The 21680-nt window shown below is 37.1% G+C and overlaps 1 protein-coding gene across 2 annotated transcripts in view; it reads right to left on the reverse strand.

The window, feature by feature from the left end:
- Window positions 1-21680, reverse strand: part of LOC109094374 (calcium-binding protein 8-like) — a 51082-nt gene extending 29402 nt beyond the window's left edge. The window contains exons 1-4 of one of the 2 annotated variants that reach the window (XM_042771054.1): window positions 20831-21680; window positions 14511-14635; window positions 8063-8206; window positions 636-748 (exon numbers count right to left, since the gene is read on the reverse strand). In XM_042771054.1, the coding sequence (XP_042626988.1) occupies window positions 636-748; window positions 8063-8206; window positions 14511-14628 (375 nt within the window). In that variant the 5' untranslated portion in view covers window positions 14629-14635; window positions 20831-21680. Of the gene's footprint in view, window positions 1-635; window positions 749-8062; window positions 8207-14510; window positions 14636-19503; window positions 20028-20830 lie in introns of those variants that run through there. The other variant, XM_042771053.1, reaches the window with a different exon arrangement.

Below are 21680 nucleotides of genomic sequence, written 5' to 3' on the forward strand. Positions count from 1 at the left end.
TTTCACATTGCAGATGCAGTTGCTGCTATGGCTATTTAATGTTTTGGTAAAATATATCCAAAATGTGCTTGTCAAGTTACTTTACGCAGACATTTATTACAGTTTATAAAAAAGTCAGGGTTAGAATAATGTCTATTACACATCTCCCTAATCATTCAAAGAGTGAGCGATCTTGCCTCTGTAAACATTGAGTTGTCAAACTCCTCCGGGACGGTCCCTTTGACGGGGCCAGCCAAGGTCATAAGCAAGTCTCAGCCAAGTGGGGCTGGCATGGGCTCTGCTTCATCTTCTCCAATATCATCACACAGCACTCCATCACAATCCTGAGACTACACTAAACCCACAGGGATCCTCTCCGCTCAGCCAGAGCACAGCAAAGCCAAACACTGCTATCACCCAGATCAAATCAGCTGAATACCATTCCAGAAAACCTCAATCAACACACAAATGTCACTAATGTAACATTATCCAGACAATGCACCACCGTTCAGACCCTCAACGATGCCTCTCATTCCTGTTATTCAGAAAAACAAGCATCATACCAATAAAAAGGTTTATATAACATTGCAAATTTAAAACCCTTTGAAGCTGAGTCCTGCACAGCCATTGGTAAATTGTCCTCCACGGCGTCTTACCTGCCAGAATATGCTGTCAATTGTGTTTCCAAGGAAACCTTCCCGTGTTTCAGAGGACAGGAGCTTCGGTCCGAGTATCGTCATGAACTCATCAAAGTCCACCTGTCCATCACCTGAAAAACAAATTAAAGTCAGAATCCCACTTTCAAATCCAAAAAGCTATATTTAAAATTGAGGGCATCATTTTATGACTGGAGGCATTAAAGGTGAGGTGTATTATATCTGAGCCACTAGAGGCAGCAAGCTAAATTGTAGATCCCACCTTCTTGCACGCCATGATCGGTCGATTATGTACAACACCTGCACACTATTGGCCAAGCTACTATACAGTTATTACCCTCAGCAAGCATGAAAACAATAGAAAAACAAAGCCAAAACAGATATTTTAGAAATCCCAGCCAGGACATGTACGTGAAAAAGAGGACACAAGGTCATCTTATCATTGATATCATTGATTTAACAAGCATCAGTATTAATTATTTACAAAAATGAATGCCAAACACCTCTACTACCGATATTAACGCGATCTTAGGTCGTATGACTTAGCCACCTCATAGATTACGTACGAATAAGTCATGAGATAGCATTGGCCAAACAGGAAGACTACATCATTGGTCTGAAATTAACATGTCAGACTGTTGAAAACACCACGAAGCCACACTGGGATATGATCAAGTATTTTAACACTGAAACACACTCACTTCACCTTAAAGGGAGTAATGATAACACACATCACAGCTAAACACACTAACACATTAGCTGTTCTGAGCAATCAGTATAAAAATGAACTAACATAATGTGTTTTGCTTTCAAAAAGTGCTTGAATGAGTGCGACCTGTGCTTGCAAAACTACGTATTGGCTTCCTTAGACAGTGTAGCGCCCCTGAAGATGTGACCAACTTCAGCTGAACTCTGAACACTGATGTGAATCATCAAGCGCTGCTGCACATCGGATTACATCTGCTGGCCAAACTCATCTGTTGTTTGGCAGTTCGGCTCACTGCAGGTGACTGTGGCCAGGGATCATGGCTCTTGAATGTACAGATGTGCTGACAGTGATGAAGGTCTATTGGAGTCATTCTAATTTTTATACCGCAGGTTTTATTATTTAATTTTAAATGACAGAATTGCTGTTTTTCATGCTGTTTCATGTTATAGATTTATGGCTTTAGGTTCAAAGTAAAAGAGTCTAGTTCTCTAATCCTGATAAAATGTCCTCAGACGACTAGGCAAAAGCCCTTTCTCAAAAAAATAAAAAATAAAATAAAAAATAAAAAAAGGAAAGAAAATCTTTAAATGTGATGAAAATTTTATTAAAACAGAATTTAGCTGTCATAGAAAATTAATGTGGTGCCCCTAATCTCAAGTGAACAGCCTGAAATCAAAGGTAATGTCCTGTTACTGTTTTATGACCATATGCTAATGAAGCAGGAAAATATTACTGCTTTATTAATTCATTTCCACTTAAACTCCTCTGTAGAGTCTTCTCTACAGATTCACTGCAAAATATGTCAGGCCTAAAAGCTTGTAGATTAGTTCTGCTGGCTTAGAGGAGATGAAACTGAAGCAAACTGCTTTGAGAATAAAAGCTCAGTAAAATAGTGACAACCAGCAGTGTCTGCAATCGACAGACTTTCATATAGTAGCTGAATCTTTATGAATATGAGTTACAATCAGAGCATCACAAATAAATACTCCTGTCCAACTCAATGAAATTGTCAGATCAAACTACAAGAAAAAAGCTAAATAAATGAAATGTGTTTTTAAAGTATTTCTAAATATAATTACTATTAAAACATAAATAATACTATTGAAAGATTATTGGTTTTTAATCAACTTTAGTCAAATGTATTTGCAATCAACTGTAGCCAACTGTCCTTGTTTACAAAAGTGTGAACCAAATGGCCCATATAATTAGCCTCTTAGGTCAACATCAGATGAATGGATGGGCTCTCCATGGGAGAGATCCTATCAAGACATCATAAAGGTTACACTATCATTGGCTCTCCATTGGTGTGTTATTGTATTGTTTGTAGCACATTTGTTACCAGGTATAAAGGTCTGGTCTCACAGACAGTACCTTGGGTTAAGATTGTTTGAAGGATAACATGCTAACAACACTGCTGAGGAACTGCTACACTGCTACCTTCAATAAATTCTTCTCCCCACAAGAACTTTGGTCAAGCTTACTTATTTTATGTATTAGAGAAATTTAGTCTAGAAATTTAGCGAGCCACCCAAACTACTGCTCAGCCAAATACAGCAAAATCTAACAATTTGGCGAGAGCCAGCCAGGAGAGACTGACAAGAAGAAAACTCACCAACTGCAACAAGAAGTGAACAGAGTTTTGGAGATTCTACAGTTTTTGTGTTGAAGATCAATAGACTGTGTCTGTGGACATAAGTTATTTGAATCAACTTGATCCTGTCTCAAAGATTCTAATTTGGTGAGTGAAACTATCAGCTCTCTAAAAGAACTTAAAGAACACTTTTTCTTAAGTAAGCAGATCATTTGATGTATGTAGTGTAACCATAATAACCAGTGTAGCACTGTTTAAGAAATGTTTGGCTTAGGCCTTTCTCTTGAGTCTGTAGGAACCTTTTACATGATTTAGTTAATTCTCCTGAGACTGTAGGAGCTATAGAAAAAGTGTTTATAGCTTGGTCCTGTTCTCTTGAGTCTGTAAGAATCATTTAAGAAAGAGGTTTAGTCCGTTATCATGAGACTGTAGGAGCTATAGATGTGTAATTATAGGCCTAGTCCTGTTCTCTGGAGTCTGTAGGAATTGTTTAAGAAACAATTTAGTCCATTCATCAAGAGATTGTAGAAGCAGAGGCTTAGTCCTTTCTCTTTTTGTCTGTAGGAATTGTGTAAATAACAATTTAGTGCATTTGTCCAGAGACTGTAGGAGCCATAGATAGAATTGGGACTGATGTTGCTGCAAGAATTTGGAAAGAAACAATTTAGTCCAGTAATCAAGAGATTGTAGAAGCATAAGCTTGGTCTTTTCTCTTTATGTCTGTAGGAATTGTTTAGGAAGCAATTTAGTCCGTTCATAAAGAGATTGTAGAAGCAGAGGCTTGGTCCGTTCTCTTTTTTGTCTGTAAGAATTGTGTAAAAAAAACAATTTAGCCCATTCGTCCATTGACTGTAGGAGCCTTGGAAAGAATTGGGGACTGATGTTGTTGCAAGAATTCGAAATTCTTGACTGGGTGCTAATTCAGTAGCCACTACTGTACTTTTGAAATAAATGTTCTAACTGAGTTAGAAGATGATGGCATAAAGCCATGAAACTATAAGTTTGTTTGCCTTCCGTTAAACATACTGAAAGATATAATGTTAAATTGTCTAAGGGACAAATCTGAAAAAGTAATTCAGCCTTCTGAGCTAGAACTCAATTCAGACATTAAACAAGAAAAAATTAGCCTGAATGTAAATGTTTTGTTTTAAATGTAATTGAAAACTAAGCTGAGCATTTAAACTAATGATATGTCTGTGTAACTGAAAATGGTCAGTCTAACAGACTGCTGTGAATTTAAATCTGAACAAGTGCCTTTAACAGTTCTTACACCTTTTGTTCTGTTTTCACACCTCTGAGGGCACTTTTCCTGTATTTGCCATGGCTGACTCTGCACAAAACAATGGCAATAGTCATGCATTGAGGCCAACAACAGAAAGACATGGGACAGAACCTCCAAATGTTACCATTGATCAGATGTTGGATAATCTGAATGCATATCTGGACAAAAGGCTGGGACTGAGGAAGTGCCATGATGACATCTGCCAGAAGTACAGCATCAAGTACTCAGAGAGTGGACTATGGGCTTTGCCGGACATTAAAAGGGCTTATGGAAAAATGCAGCGCTTAAGGACAAACACCAACAGAGATGGCTTGTCTGTAATTTTGCTCAAACAAATCGACAGCATCTACAGAGATGTGTAACTGACAAATTACAACATGAGAACAAAGCAGAGAAAGCAAAGGTTCGAGCACTGGCTGAACAATTACAGACTGTAAAGAAGGACAAAGAAAGACTGTTACATGAGAATGACAAGTTGCTAACTTTGCTCTCCAAACGACTGGAATCAAAAATCTTCAAGCAGCTCTGATAACAGTGATGCAGATATTAACACACATACTGAAATTACAAAGGACAAACCTGAAGGTTAGACTTGCTCCTGTAATTATAAGAACAGACGGACTGAAGTTGAAACTGAAAATGAAGAGGAGTATGAGGAAGATGGTGAACGACGAACTCGAAGAGTAGAAAAAAGGTGGTAAAGAAATATGTTCCCTACAGAACATACCAGCCAGCTACTCCAGAGCAAGTTGACAAATGGTCAAAAGAATTGCCAGATGTGTACAAGCAACCATGGAAAGTTTGGCAATATCTTCAGCGCTTGCAGAAAATCTACAATTTACATCCACTGGACAGTGTGATGATTGTTAATGTGAACTTAAGAGACAATGACCAACAACGACTTACAGAAAGTGTTGAAAGAAGGATTGGTGAATCTCAAGAAAAACACTGAATCTGGAGGGGAAGCGGTTCAAACCTTCTTATTTGAACTGAAACCTGCAGAGGTTAATTGGGCCAAAATTACCTCTTGTGTGCAGAAGACAGGAGAAAGTGTTGCAGAGTTTGAAGAACGCTTCAGACAAACTTGGATGGAACATGCTGGTTTGAACAACAACATTGAAGAAAACTCTGTGAAGACACTAGCATGCCTCTTAAAACCACATTTGTGAATGGACTGAAACCTGAGGTTTCTAAAACTCTTAAAATCAGGTATGATGACTGGGACAGCATTGGAACAACATTTATGCAGATTGTTGAATGGTCAGCAAAGATTGAAAGAACACAGGAAGTCGATCTCAGAGTTTTACAAACCAAAGCTTGTCATACAACAACAGGACAATGGGGTATGAAAAAAGTGAATATCAGAGACACTCAAGAGAGAAAACTCAGGGAAGATGTAGACATTGCAACGAAGATGGACACTGGATTCGTGATTGTAAGCTGAGTTGAGACATCAAAGTGATGAGGACAACCTGGTTGAAGAGGTTTCAGCAGTTGACAGCCAAACAAAAAACAGACTCTGCTAAATGCTGTGGAGCCACAGGGAAACTGAAGAACCTCTCTCTGCAGCACCAGCTAATGACATCTCATCCAAAAGCTGATGGACTCCATGTGTATGCAAAACAAGAAAGGAAAAACATACACAGAAACCTCAACAACTGAAGCCAAAGATGATGTCTTAGTAGGCAGTGCTGCTAAACAAGCCGTAAAGGAGAGAGGTGAACATGCAGCGGCATTAAGACACTTCAGCAAGAATCACAAACAGTTTCTTCACAGTAAACAGATTCAAATTGAATTGTCCCAGGAAACAATCATCATTGTTAATGGAAGATGGAAAAAAACTACATGATGACAACCAATGCATTAAGGAAAACCACAAGGAAAATGGACTATGCCTTTTTGAACATGTCACAGGCCAGCCCCATGTCCAATGAAAATCTAACATCTGACAGCCTTGTCCAAACTGATGAAAGACTCAGCGGGGCAGTACACAATGCCAAGAATCAGTTTTGGCACCTCCAAAGGGGGGCCATGGTATAGTGCCCAACAAATGGGTAAAGATTCAAAAAACTGATGTGTCACAAGAATACAGATGGGAAAGACCAACTGAGGATCTTTTAGTATCTGATGCAGCAGTTAAGGCACTGGGAAACAATGAGTGTATTGATGTAAATTTGCCTAGAGATGAGGGATAGATGGCAGTAGTGTTTTTTCAGAGTCCAGATATGGCGGGACTAGGGTTTTTAGGCTCTAGCTTGTCGCCTGAGGACGAAGACATGAACATTTTACCACTGATAAACACTGTAGTGTCCTGCCAACATTAGATAGGGACAGTTTTATTGGTAATTAGGCATAATTTTGTTTCAAACTATTTCTTTGGAAAGATTTGTTTCCCTTTTCTCTTGTGTGTGATTGTAGGTGTCCCAGCGTTTCAGAGGATGAGCAAAGACATCGAACACTTGGACCAAACTGCACTGGCCACCTAGATGAACATGCCTGAACATCCACAGAACACAACACATCCGCCACTTCCACAAGATCGCAACATTAAAATAAAAAAAGAAATTAGGAATTCAAGATAATGCAAACCTCACCATGAACTCTTATTCTGTTATCTTATGTAATGGAGCCTGAATGCAGCATTCTGTATTCAAGATTACTGAAAAGTATTGCAAGCAGGAACCTGTATACAGCATGTGTACATGACTACTAAAATGATAACTGTTTTGTATGTTCTTTTTATTTGTGTGATCAAATATGATCAAAGGGGGGATTGAAAGATTATTGGTTTTTAATCAACTTTAGTCAAATGTATTTGTAATCAACTGTAGCCAACTGTCCTTGTTTTACAAAGTGTGAACCAAATGGCCCATATAATTAGCCTCTTAGGTCAACATCAGATGAATGGATGGGCTCTCCATGGGAGAGGATCCTATCAAGACATCATAAGGTTACACTATCATTGGCTCTCCATGGGGTGTTATTGTATTGTTTGTAGCACATTTGTTACCAGGTATAAAGGTCTGGTCTCACAGACAGTACCTTGGGTTAAGATTGTGTTTGAAGGATAACATGCTAACAACACTGCTGAGGAACTGCTACACTGCTACCTTCAATAAATTCTTCTCCCCACAAGAACTTTGGTCAAGCTTACTTATTTTATGTATTAGAGAAATCTAGTACATTGGCGAGCCACCCAAACTACTGCTCAGCCAAATACAGCAAAATCTAACACTATAATTGAAAACATTTGGGGATTTGTAAGGTTCTTCTGAAACAAATTAATACATTTATTCAGTAAGGACGCTTAAATTGATCAAAAGTGACAGTAAAGACATTTACAATGTTACAAATGTTCCTATTTAAAAACAAATGCTGTTTTTTTTAACTTTCTATTCATCAAGGAAATGCTTAAATGATATCAAAAATATAAAGCAGCGCAACTGTTGTAATAACAATAAGAAATGTTTCTTTAGCATTACAGCAAATTAGAAAAGTATATTGGAAAGATTTCTGAAGGATCATGTGACACTGAAGACTGGAGTAATGATGCTGAAAATTCAGCTTTGCGTCACAGGAATAAATTACATTTTAAAACATATTCAAATAGAACTTATTTTAAATTCTAATATTTCACATTATTACTGTTTTACTCTACTTTGAATGAACTGAGGGTAAAAGTTCTCAAACAGCTAAATAAACATGCATGCTAAATATTATCCTTGAGATATAAGGTTAGAGGATAGAAAATATCATTATTGCTGTATAAAACCAATAGAGATCATTGACAATTTCCACCAATGATAGGAAAGTAAAAGTGTTTGTAGGTGAGTAAAGGAACTCACCATCCATGTCCAATCTCTGCATGATGATTGCCAGCTCCACTTCACTGGGCATGTACCCTAGTGAGCGCATGGCCATGCCAAGCTCCTGCTTGGAGATGAACCCATTGCCATCCCGATCCAGGACCCTGAACGCCTCCCGGATCTCTGCCAAGACAAACAAGTGTGCGACTCACTCAGGTGGCTTCCCATCAGAAGACATCTCACTGGACGTCCTCCACTGAGCAATGATTGCAGTGATTTGCCACCTTCTCTGCACCTGCTATTACACCAGCAGCGACACACACTGCTGCGTTGTTTTTTTTCTCAAAACTCTTGTCAGATTCTTAATTTACTGTTCATTTTACTACTGAAAACAGTACTAAGTATCTGAATTTTAACCAGCCACAAAAACACAACTTAAGGCCAGGCTTTTTCTTTTGATATCTGCTCTACAGAGGAGGACTCTGGCTCTGAAATGCATATAACTGAAATGCTGAAATCTCAAACAGTGGAGATGAGGACTTGGCTCCATCAAATGCATATTTTATAAACGGTTCTTCTGTGAGTGGAAAACTTGTGGAAGCAAAGGATTGGTGTTTTAAAATAGAGCTTGAGTGTCACATCTCTGAAGAGCACAACGGTTGTGTTGCATGCTCGAGCACACAGCAGTACATTGGGTAATTTTGCCTAGGTATAAAGCCAGTTGAAGTCAAGCAACCTGGGAATTAACACACAGGAAACATAAGCTTTGACAACATGCTGTACTATTCTTATCCATCCAAATCAAGACTTAAAGGGATAGTTCACCTTCAGTTGCTGGTCCCCATTGACTTGCATAGTGTTTTTTTTTGGGGTCACTGGGGACCAGTCAAGTCAAGTCAAGTCAAGTCTGCTTTATTGTCAATTTCCACATGTACAGTACATACATACAGAAAATCGAAATTGCGTTACTCTCAGTCTCCGGTGCATACAGATAACATTAACATTAAAGCCTAAAAAATAACTAGATCAAATATAAAATGTAGATACAATTATACAATAAGGGATTTATAAAAAAAAAAAAAAAAAAAAAAAAAGACATATAAAAGACATAATAAAAATAAAAGTTAAAAATAAAGTTAAATAAAGCAGCGCAAGGTAAATGACAGATATAGTGCAAATCAATGAAGTGAACAACAGTGCAGTTAAAAGATTTTTAGTGCAAAAAAATCACTTATTAAAAATATCTTAAGTCTGATTAAAGTGACAAGTGACAAGTGACCAAGAGCAGTTATTTAACTGACTGATGAGGTAGTTCCATGCCGAATGAGGTAGTGAGCGGTGAGTGAGCAGACCAATGCTGCACAAGTGACTCGTGCATGTCATCATATAATTAGTGTGTGTGTGTGTGTGTGTGTGGGGGGGGGGGTTCATAGTTCAGTGGTGCCTGGGGAAGAAGAGGGGAGGGGGGGCAGGTTCGGGAGGGAGTTCAGCTTCCTGACAGCCTGGATGAAGCTGTCCTTCAGTCTGCTGGTCCTGGCCTGGAGACTCCGCAGTCTCCTCCCTGATGGTAGCAGGCTGAAGAAGCTGTGTGATGGGTGAGTGGGATCCCCTGTGATGCAGAGGGCTTTGCGGGTGAGACGTGTTCCATAAATGTCCTGGAGGGAGGGGAGAGAGACACCAATGATCTTCTCAGCTGCTCTCACTATGCGTTGTAGAGTCTTTCGGCAGGACGCGTTTCAGGCGCCATACCACACAGTGATGCAGCTCGTCAGGATGCTCTCGATGGTGCCTTCTGTAGAATGTGGTACATGATGGGGGGGTGGGGGCTCTGGCTCTCCTCAGTTTGCGGAGGAAGTAGAGACGCTGCTGTGATTTCTTGGCCAGTGCTGCAGTGTTGTCGGTCCAGGAGAGGTCCTCTGTGATGTGCACACCCAGGAACTTGGTGCTGCTCACTCTCTCCACAGTCGCACCGTTGATGGTCAGAGGAACGTGCTGAGTGTGTGCTCTCCTGAAGTCTACAACAATCTCCTTCGTCTTCTCCACGTTCAGAGAGAGATTGTTGTCACTGCACCACCCGGGCCAGGCGGCTCACCTCGCTCCTGTAGTTTTGTCTCATCTCTGTTGCTAATGAGACCCACCACAGTCGTGTCATCCGCAAACTTAATAAAGAGGTTGGAGCTGCTGTGTGACGGTGTGCAGTCATGGGTCAGCAGAGTGAAGAGGAGGGGGCTCAGCACACATCCTTGGGGGCCCCAGTGATTTCAGTGTGATGGTGCTGGATGTGTTGCTGCCGACCCGTACTGCCTGAGGTCTTCCAGTCAGAAAGTCCAACAGCCAGTTGCACAGCGAAGTGTTGAGCCCCAGCTGACTCAGCTTGTAGATGAGCTGTTGAGGGATGATTGTGTTGAATGCTGAACTGAAGTCTATGAACAGCATTCTGACATAAGAGTCCTTTTTTTCCAGCAACTGAAGGTGAACTATCACAGCAACAAGTTATGCTGTTGTCAGGGTCATATATTCAATGACACATTTGATAAGAGAAAAAGCATTTTTACAATTTTTACTACTAAATGAATAACAATTCGTTTTCCTTTTCTTTTTTGACATATCCTGGACAGAGTGACTGACAGGATACTGTTATTTTTTCTTTTATTATAATAATAATATTTTTGTAAGCCATTGAACTGCTGATTTAAACACTAAATTAGGGTTCCTAAAATTTAATTCCCTTAATTGTTCCGTGATATTTCCAGCTGTTTTTAGACTATTTACTTTTTAAAATAATTTTATAGAGAATTCCGGGGCAGATTTACATTTTAATATCAGGTACCAATTCTTTGCCAGGGTCATTTATTCAAGTATACATTTGATGAGATAAAAAGAAATTATAAAAATAAAATGAATACAATTCTGTTAAGAATTTTAAAAACGAACTAAAAAATAAATATATAACAACTAAATGATAGCAATCATTAAACCTTAGATTTAGATCACTATCTAGAGTGTAAAAGTCTCCAAGAAGATGAAAAACAGCCGAAAATGTAAATTTCGGAAAATCTTCTCACGAAAGAAAATTTTGATTTTTTTGGAAAATACTATAAAAATTAATACTGACAACAAAAACACACTACTTTCCACGATTTTTAATTCTGTACTCATTTCCAAGACCTTTCCAGTTGGTTCTAAATTCCATTTAAATTCAATTTAACATTTAAATTCCCTTAAATTTACAGGTTTTCCATGACTGGGCAAACCTGCTACTAGGACTGAAATTCAACCCTATCTATTTACTAAGCATCTCACTGACCATGTTGTCTGTCAGTGTTAAATAATCTGCAACTCACCCCAAATCAGGATCAAACAGGCAAAAAACTAGGTACCTACTGTAAGTAACAATAAGCTTTGTCAGGAGGAAATAAAAACACATCTCTAAAGATATTTATCAACCATTACATGTTTTATATATACTGTCACAATTATAGCTACACAAATGGCTTTTATATCAACAGTTATGCACATTTACACTGACAGTTATGTTTCATAGCCAAATCAGAGCCGAAGAACATCTGTCTTAGGAAAAGGATGCTCATAATTGTTATTCCACAAGACACACACATGCAAGAAGATTTTCGGAGAGCTGCAAAGTGTTTGCACAGTCAAGGCATTAGATTTGTTTTTGTACGTAGAGGCAAACTCATGAATATATGCATAAGGAGTCTGTCGCAGATGTAAAGTCTGTTTGAAAACAACCTTCAGAAACATTTTGTCCTCTCAATTCTGACTATTCATCTGACAAATGCTGTTCATTTTAGAGACAAAAATGTCAGATGATGTAATGATAAATTTTCAGATCTAATACCTGAAGATTCAACAGAAATGTCTTTCTTTCTACAAATGTGCTCTTCACATGGCCAGTGACTTTTACAACTGTACATATTTCTTCTGAATGTAGATTTGCCTATTTTGAACATTTACATGTGAGACAAATTATTATTCAGCAGTTTGTAATTATATTGTTCCTCTTAAAGGGATAGTTCACCCAAAAATGAAAATTTCCTATTAATTTACTCACCCTCAGGGCCCTGTAATCCATAGCATTAAGTAGGGCTGCACGATTATGACAAAAATCATAATTGCCGATTATTCCCTTGAAATTGTAATTGCGATTATTAATTACGATTAAAACAATTTACATCGGATGATGTTTATAGCATTGTTTGATGCAACTGCATACCGTATCTTTATATGAAAATAAACAAGCTGAAAACACTCTAACTGAAAAAACTGAAACTGAAAAAGTGCTTTTCTAAAGTATTAAGCCTCAAATGTTAACTATACATCGGATTGGTTTCTTCTTTAAATGATAAAAAATACAAATATGAATGGTATTATAACGTTATACGAAAGCTAAAATTAAAATAATGGGAAAAACCCTTAAGTTAACATGTTGAAAGAAAAAAATGCTTAAACAAACAGAATAACTTAAGTAGACTTTGAACGATTAATTTGCCTCTTTGAACGATTACGTAATTGTGGCATCCACACCAATTCGATTAATTGTGGAGCCCTAGCGTCAAGCAAACGGTCTGGAATTATGTCCGGTTCACAAACGAATCATTCTTTTGAATAAGGTCACCAAATCGGACTGAACCATCTGAAACAGTTCGTGGCTCAAGCAGCGCAAATCTATAAGACACTCAATCAAAAGCCGGTTTTGGCCAACTCATTCATCACTCCAGTTACTCCAGCAATTCACTGAACTGAGGAAATGACTCTGACTCGGACTGAAGATGGATGAAATGCTGATTTGCGCAGGCATGAACTAAGCACTTGAATGAAGGGGCAAAAACTGTTTTTTATATATAGTTTATCATTGCTTATGTAAAAAGGTGAGCTGTTGAAAACATTAGACATGTAAAACATCCATGTTTCACATTATTATTGGGTATTTTAATAATATAATTGCTTATTCATTACGTCATCACATGATTATGTAAACAAACTGGTGAATCGGTTTTTAAAACAAACTGGTGATTCGTTTATTTGAATCAGTTGATTGAAACGAACTGTCCCAAATAACAAGTTCACGGAAAAGAATCAGGCTTCCTGGTTTGCCTGAGGCTATGGATTACAGGTAATAATGTTTTAAATAACATTAGTTTCTTGCACAGACCAATTATTTTGTTTTGTAAGACCTCAATATATCGTCAGGAGTTAGGTATTAATTTGTGTTGCCTGTTTTTTTTTATTTGAAAGTGACAGTAGCCGTTAACTTGAATTTTATAAATCGCCAAGGAGTACGGTTTCAGAACTCCAGAACCCCCCTGTTTCTCTTACACAAGAGTATCTCTGTGATTAAGGAGTATTTGCTGACCCCTCCTGATACGATCAATACAACATCAGCAGGACTCCAGCAGCTGCATTTCACAGTTTGGACTGTTTCAGAGCAAAACCAACAAAGTCAATGACTTGTAGCAGCTCTGTATATTTGCAGATGCCCTGTGGTGTTAATATGCCACTTAAGCATTCATTTTCAGGCCTCAAGGGTTCGATGTATATCCCTTCATGAGCTCCTTTCTGTTGACAAAGGCAGTGTTCATTGATTAGTGCTTTGCCTCACTCGCCCTGATTCATGATGAAGAGTGTTGGGGGGACGTGCGCAGCTTTTATCATCATTTTTATACATTTTTTGATTTATGATTTAATGCCTGATTTACATATAAAACCAAAAACACTTCAGGGTAATGGTTAGTAATAGCCTTCATTAAAAAGTTATTAATACAAAAATATAGAATCCTTAAGGGATCAGTAATTCATTCTCACTCATAAATGAATATACATGAGTACATAAATCAAAACTAGCTGACACAATGTATTATCCCTTAAACATATTTATAAAAATAAATATATAATAATGTCATTTATTTATTTTTTTGCATTTGCATTTCCTTTTGGTGAATGTTCTTCAAAAATATTAGTCTCTCACCCTCACGCTGACTTCTACTAAATTGTTTAGTAAAATGATTGTCGTTTTGGGTATGCAGAAATATTTGGTTTATATCAGTAATAGGATCGATATTTTTGCCATTATTTAGCCATTTGACCTACAGTATAACTGTATCTGTTTGTTTAGTTGATTTATTTTTTTTTTGGTTTTATTAACTCAGCATCATGTTGTCCCAAAATTTGAATTCTTTTCAAAATCAGACATTTAAATTTTTTTTTTTTTTGAAATTCAACAATAGTACCACATCTTTATAAAATAATACATAAATAACACCAAACATAATTTAAAATTAAATGAAATTCATTCATTTCTGAACGAACTATTCCTTTAATGGAAATAATTATAAAGTGAATAACCTTTATAACCTTCACACTGAATAACTATTAAGTCACCCTCATAACAAAAAAGTGGTTCAAAGTTTGACTTTCAGTAAATATAGTGCCAGGCATTTGTGTTTTTGTCTGTAAGGTCATGGCTCACCATCTAGTTCCTCCACCGAGATGTTGGCGAGCTGTTCACTGTTGCTGTGTTCAGAGAGTGAGCGACTCAAAAAGTTCCCCTTGTACAGCAATCCTGCCGTCACATGGTGGAAAGGCATCTTCTCCCTGAGAGAGAGAGAGCAGAAGAACAAGCTCAACCAACCAGACCGAAAGACACGGCAATGGTTTATGCAAATCATACATTGCTGCAAATCTACATTAGACTATGATAGAGCATGCTTAAGTTGATTATATGAAAATGACCATTATTGTCTCCACGGCGGGCTCATCCATCATCACTTTGCTCAGCTAATATCACTGTACTTCCCATGTTCTGTTGCATTATTAAGTGAAAATCTTGTTGTAAAAGAATACAAAGGCTGTTTCAGTGCATATGAGGATTAAAACTAATGAAATAAGTAGCCATAAAATAACAAACTATTAAAGCTGAAAGCTGCCCTCTGAACTACCCTTGTGTTAGTGAACATATGGGTGGAGTCTCCAGTGTCTATGAGAGCACAGTTATTGTTTACAGGTGTTTATTATAGTGCCATTAAAATCCTGCTGACAACTGCAGTTTTCACCTTTAACAACTGCATTTTCTCATATAAGAATTAGTAGTCTACTAATATGCATTTTATAATGGCTGATACCAATAACGAGAAACTAGGGTGAATGATGGAGAATATATAGACGATTATATATGTATAAAGACAATTTCTGCTCATCAGTCAATCGGATACAGTTATAGGTCAATATGATATTCTCAAAATGGGTACATAATAGATAGTATATTGATCCCACCTGTAATACAAACGAAATAATTCTGCATACCCAAAGTAACAGTAATTTTACCAAACAAATATATGCGGAGTTCAAGAAGTCAACGTAACAATAACTACAATTCAAGCTGGAATTGTTCTTTATATAAAAATCTCTCATTTCTCAGATGTCATGGTTAGCATGAGCAGAAATTCTCTATTCATTTTTCAGCTATGGGAATCATTTTAATACAATGGTGTCAGATAGAGATGTGAGACGGGGTTTCTCTCAGTAATTGGGCTCTGTGTTGATTAGTATGAGGTGAGTGCCTTTCGAAAACATGAGCTTTAAAAAAACAGGCTTGAGGGTCAAAAGTCCACTCAAAATGCAGAGCACTCCACATCCTGCAGGCCGTTTCACAGATCAAGATGGATTCTGTGCATACAAAGTACTCCCACAACCAAACCCACTGTAGGCTTTACTGTAGTTTCTGGCTCATGGCCCATATGACAGCCGCCAACCATGCTCTAGCTGTTATTAAAATATATACAAAAATAAATATAAATCAAGCTTTCAACAATGTCACATTATTTAGATTAGCCTTAGATTTAAAGTGATAGAGAAAGCGCAACTATATAACGTATAACGGCTGATCGGACAGGAAAACTGTTTTTTTTGGCATGACAGCATCTCATCTGACCACAGTTCACTGTTGTTCTACTGAAGCTCCTTATCACATGTAGCTTTTATTTTGCGCTCGTTTGACTAGCGACTGGTGCTTAGGGGTGAAGTTGGATTGTTGGACGACTGTTATAACATGGGTCTTCATCTCATGTGAGTGTACAAGATTTTCTCAAAGATGCAATTAATTTATCTATCTGTAAAATACTTTTTCAATGAGTCAGAATTACTAAGTGGACCTTACAAATCTCTCTCTTGTCTCAAGAGTCCTTTCCTTCAGAGTGAGATGCTGCACTGCTGGAGTCCTGTACAGGAACCTAAAGCTCTCATGGGGAGTGTGTGGTCACCCAGCAGGTTAAATACCACCACACCATCAGCAGAGAGCAAGAGAGTGAGAGAAAAGCCACTTGAAGCAGCAGTCAGCATGAAGGGGCATGAGGTTCCAGATCACAGACTACGCTTTGGGACGTGAGCCCACAATCAGTATGTGCTGGGCTACAGCCAGGTACCAAATCAGAGTAAAATACATACAGCTTGAGTTTGTAGTAGCAGTCTGCTGAAGGACAAATCCCATGATGGATGGCACACCCTTGTAAAATATGGATGCTGCCTTGGGGGTTTGCTTTAATGGGGCAGTTGATTGGGATGTGCAAAGCCTTTAATGGCCTGAGAGTAGCTTAAAATATCTCTGGTTCAAGTCCAGAATCTCTCTATCAAATGTAGAGCTGTAATTGTCTTAGATTAGAAGCATCTAACACTTGGGCTAAAGCATAGAGTCCGTAATTAATAAAAAAAAATTCTTTAAATGAAAAGTTCAAAAGAGCAAAATTTATTTTAAATAAAAATATTTTTGTAAAGTTGTAAAACTCTTTCCTGTCCTTGCTGAATAAAACTATTAATTTCTTATAAAAAATAAAAAAAATTAAATCTTATTGACACTTTAAATGGTAATATATACTAAAGATGGGCATGTTTTCTATCAAAATATTTTCTTCAGTTGAGTTCTCATTAATCTACCATAAAGTTTAATGTCTGAAAAGATTAATAAAAATAAAAGATTATAATTAGCCTTTGGTGGAATGTTTCATGACGATGAATTAATGTCTGCAATTATTTTCCGATGTGAAAGCTCATTAATACCAAATAATTTGCTTTTTTTTTCTTCATCTTTACAGGGTTCTGTCTGAAGGATTATAAAGTCTATAATATGTCAAAACATTGCACAAGTAGAACTGAACTAGCCAAGTAAATCATTGTCCCTGAAAGAAAAAGGCACAGATGAACTGTTTATGTTGGCAATTTTAATTAAGGTAATTATCACAGTGCCTCAAGGTTCATTAGCATTCAAATCAACTTCTTGTTTTCTAATGGTCCCACTTTGTTGATGATTGATGCATACTTTGCTGTTTTAAAATAGCTCATGAAATAACTCATAAATCATGCTACACATGCAATTAATTTTGTTAACTGGCTAACTACACATATCACAATTATGAATACACATTAAATAGTGTAGAATCTTAGTGCGCAAAATTAACTTTGCTGTCCAAAATGGTTTACTCTTGACTACATATGACATTCTACATTGGTGTGTTAAAACAAAAACAGCACAAGTTTGTCTGCAAAAAACATGACTCTATGCATTTTTTTTATTATATAATAAAACTCAGAATCCCTGAGGCAAATCCTGACAGTCTGAGTGTGTCCAGGGGGAAAGTGTGACTAATTTATCTGCCATCTCACTATTATGCTTTTCACATGATAAACTACTAAGTGTCATGAACACTGCATAAAACCAAAGGGACTGCAATTGCACATTTATATACATTACATTTATATATATTTAGACACCTAGATTTTAATTTATGTATCTATTTCAAATTACGTATATTACAATTTACTGTTCAAAAGGTTGGGGGTCAGTAAAATAAAAAAGGAAAAATTCTCACTTTTATTCAGCTACACTGTAAAAGTGTTTGTAGTTGTAAATAATCCAAAGATTACTTCAGTATGTTTGAAAAGAAAATACTATTTCAGTCTTTCTTTAAAAAGTAATGTGCAATTTAATGTATTAATTGTCATTACTTTCTAAATGTGAAATTTACAAGGTATTTCTGAGAGAAATTAGTTTCTATACCATTTTTTTTCCAGTGAAGGACACATTAAATTGATTAAAAGTGACAGTCAATAAACATCTATTTATATTTCTTTCAAATAAATGCTATCTTGAACTTTCTAATCATCAAAAAATTAAATAATGTACACAAAAAATGTATCACAGCTCCACAAAAATATTAAGTTACTTTTTTTATAATTGATATTATTAAGTTTTGTTTATTGATATTAAGATAATGTTTTTAGCATTGTTTATGATTTGAATTTAAGGTTTATTATATATTTTAAGATTTATTTAAATAGAAAAGTGATTTTAAATTGTAATTATATTTGATAATTTTACTGTATTTTTTATCAAATAAATGCAGCCTTGGTGAGCATAAGAGACTTCTTTAAAAAAAACATACAGACCCCAAATTTTTGACCGGCAGTGTAAATATATATAAGAAATCAATGTAAAAGTAATGTTGGCAAGTCACACACATTTCTCACCATTTTAATGCAGTTAATTTAAATAGTCCTGTGCTGGCATGAAGAATGACTGAATAAAAGTAGAAATATTCAATGTAGTCGCTAATTTAACACAAGGTCATAAAACTTGCATTTATAATGATTATACAGAATTAGATAGCAGTTTCATAGTTAAAGTAACAGTTAAATAGATTTAGGTGAAGTACAGCATGTCACATTATAGGACACTGCTTGACATGTAATGATAATTATCCATTGCAAACAGAGTGTTCTGTTCTGGAGGGATAATGGAGTGTCTGGATATAAAAAATGTAACTAAGAGACGGAGGGAGAATTGATTAATGTATTCAACTGAGGGCAAAACTTTCCAATCCAACAGTGCCACATCACATTCTAAGATTCCCAGAAAACAGCAGATGAATTGCAATTAAAATTGTCAAAAGTACAAGCATAAAGTGCATTTCTTAAATACCATAAATGACAAAAAAGTATAGATTAATTAATTTCAAAAACTGCACCAAGCCATATCTTCATGTTCACAAGAGTCACAAACATTAAATGAACAAGAAAAAGTCTGCATCCTTTAATCAAATCACAGGGTGCAGTGCTTCACAAAGTCACTGGAAACAAGTCAAAATGTCATTTCACATCACGTCAAAATAATCTAAACCTCTTACAAAGGCAACCTACAGTTCGAAGGACAGACCCAAGCGTAAATACCTTTTAAGTTATTAAAATACAATACAAATACAAATAAAAATCAAGCGAGTGGTAACACACACATACTGTACCAAAACAGAAGTATCAAAGCAGGACATCTATCCACTCTCATTAAACCAAAGACATGTTTAACATTAAAATCAGAGCACATACCAACAGAAAAGCAGTTTATGACACATTTCCTACATGCCAGAGTGTTAAAGCAGCAAGCTCCCGGGACGACAGCAGTGATCCCTGTTGCTTACCCGTACGGATCATACCCTACAGGATACTCAAGCACAACAGGCTCTGTCCCAGGACTGCTCAGGACGCACGGACACTCTCCTTCAGACCCCTCTACCCGGGGGTCCAGATCCAGATCCAGATCGGTGACCTCCATCTGACAGCGCACTCCAGACTTGGAGCACAATGGCAGGCTGTCCCACAGAGCCACAGCCTGACTACGTCCCAGTGCTGGTCCTCTCCCCGAGCAGCATAGAGTGCCCAGAACCCCGTAGTTAAAATTTCAGCAGCCTGGAGCAGGTCGTCTCTCATTCATGCGTTCATTCATCCCTTCAGCCTGTCAGCATCTCCCTCATGTCACACTCATTGGTGGGTTCATAATAACAGTGGCTTGGTGACATAAGTAGTCCTGCCTCTGCAGCTCCGTTGAGAGCACACACACACACACACACACACACTGCTGACCAGCCCCCCGGACCCCACCGCCACTCCTGCTCTCTCACACTGCACTCGCTCCTCCAGGTTCTCTAGTCATTCGCATGTCCATCACTTTTTTCCCTGAAGGGGGTGTCGGCTGGGCACCACCTGACTTGTCAAATGAGACTACGGTGAATAATTTGCCCGGAAACTGCCATCTGCGTGCCAGCAATGAATTATACATAATGTTGTTTGTGTTTTGCACAGCTTTTGGGAATAGGGGGTTTGGGGATTTTTTTACCAGCAATAATAATAATAATAAAATAATAATAATAATAATAATAATAATTTTAAAAACATTTTAAAATAAATAAAAAGATAAGATATCCTTAAAAGTAAACAGCCATAGCAAGTTATTATTATTATTATCCACATCATCAATAATTGCAGCAGTAATAATAATAATAATAATCATAATAATGTTTTTAATATAAAATTACATCCTTAAACGTAAACAGCAAATTATTATTATTATTATTATTACTATTAAAGAATAATGATAATAATAAATGAAAAAATAAATAAAAATAAGACACAAAATAAGAGCCATAGCCTAATAATTATTACTATTTTATTTATAATAATAATAATAACTAATACAAATAAAAAAGTCATCTTAAAATTATGTAGTTTATTATTAATAATAATATTATTATCATCATGTTTTATAATGTTTTAATAATTTAAACAATGGATGTTTAAAACCAATAAAAAGAAAAATTCACAATTTATAGGCTACGCTACACCTTCCGATCAGTCAGGATAAAGACATTAAAACAACAGGTGCAAAAGTGAAGAAATGTAGGCTGCAGTTTATGAAATCATGCTGCCCATCAAAACCCTCATGTCACACACTCAAACACAAGCTCTTACCTTTAGTGATGAGGGTGGGCGATCTCTGAAAGTGATCCCTCAGATCCCGGTGGGCTGATGATCCGAGCCGATGCCGCTACAGGATCCAGATTATCCCGCTGCTGAAATCTGGATCACAGATGGTCGCTGAATTGTGAGGAAATGCTCCAGATCTCATTCGCGATTATACACGATATAATGTTTAGCCATCGGGTGCGAATAGCAGTGGACAGTGGTCCTTATCCCGATTGTTATCCGAGAAAAAAAAAAAAAAAACGTCCGACTTCCAGCCGAAAGCAATAAAACAGTTAGACTTTTCCACCAACTCCAATCAGCTCTAATGAGCCCCTGGATTCTTCAGTACTTCCATGATCTTAAGCGAATTCCAGCTCATAATTCCCGACCTTATTGATTCACATCGCAAAAAGCTGCTCATAGATCTTCGACTGCCATACACACACACGAGCCTCATAAAACAATCAATAAACATCGCTGTCAAATCAGCAGTACAGCTGGATATTGTTCTCCACGAGCTGTTGGTGGTCACAAAACAAGAAATAGCAGGTTCCTATGAGAAAGAAGCAGATAGATTCCTCACAGAGCATGAATTAACCCATGAACACACCGACTGAGCGCTCGAGTCATTAGTCTGCGGGTCCACACCAGCTCTGCTGTCATTCATCCGCAGGTCAGCGGGATCAGGTGAAATCATTAGGGAATATCACATCATTTCAGCGATGCCACCTGACTGCTGTTTTACGTACCATCAAAATACTTCTACAATGACTTTCAATCAGACATCAGAGCCATAAATCTATCTAGCCTATCTATTTTACCATTCATTTTCCCATCGATCCGCCCATCCATCCAT

The sequence above is a fragment of the Cyprinus carpio genome, chromosome A15, assembly GCF_018340385.1.
Source record: "Cyprinus carpio isolate SPL01 chromosome A15, ASM1834038v1, whole genome shotgun sequence".
Lineage (NCBI taxonomy): Eukaryota > Metazoa > Chordata > Actinopteri > Cypriniformes > Cyprinidae > Cyprinus > Cyprinus carpio.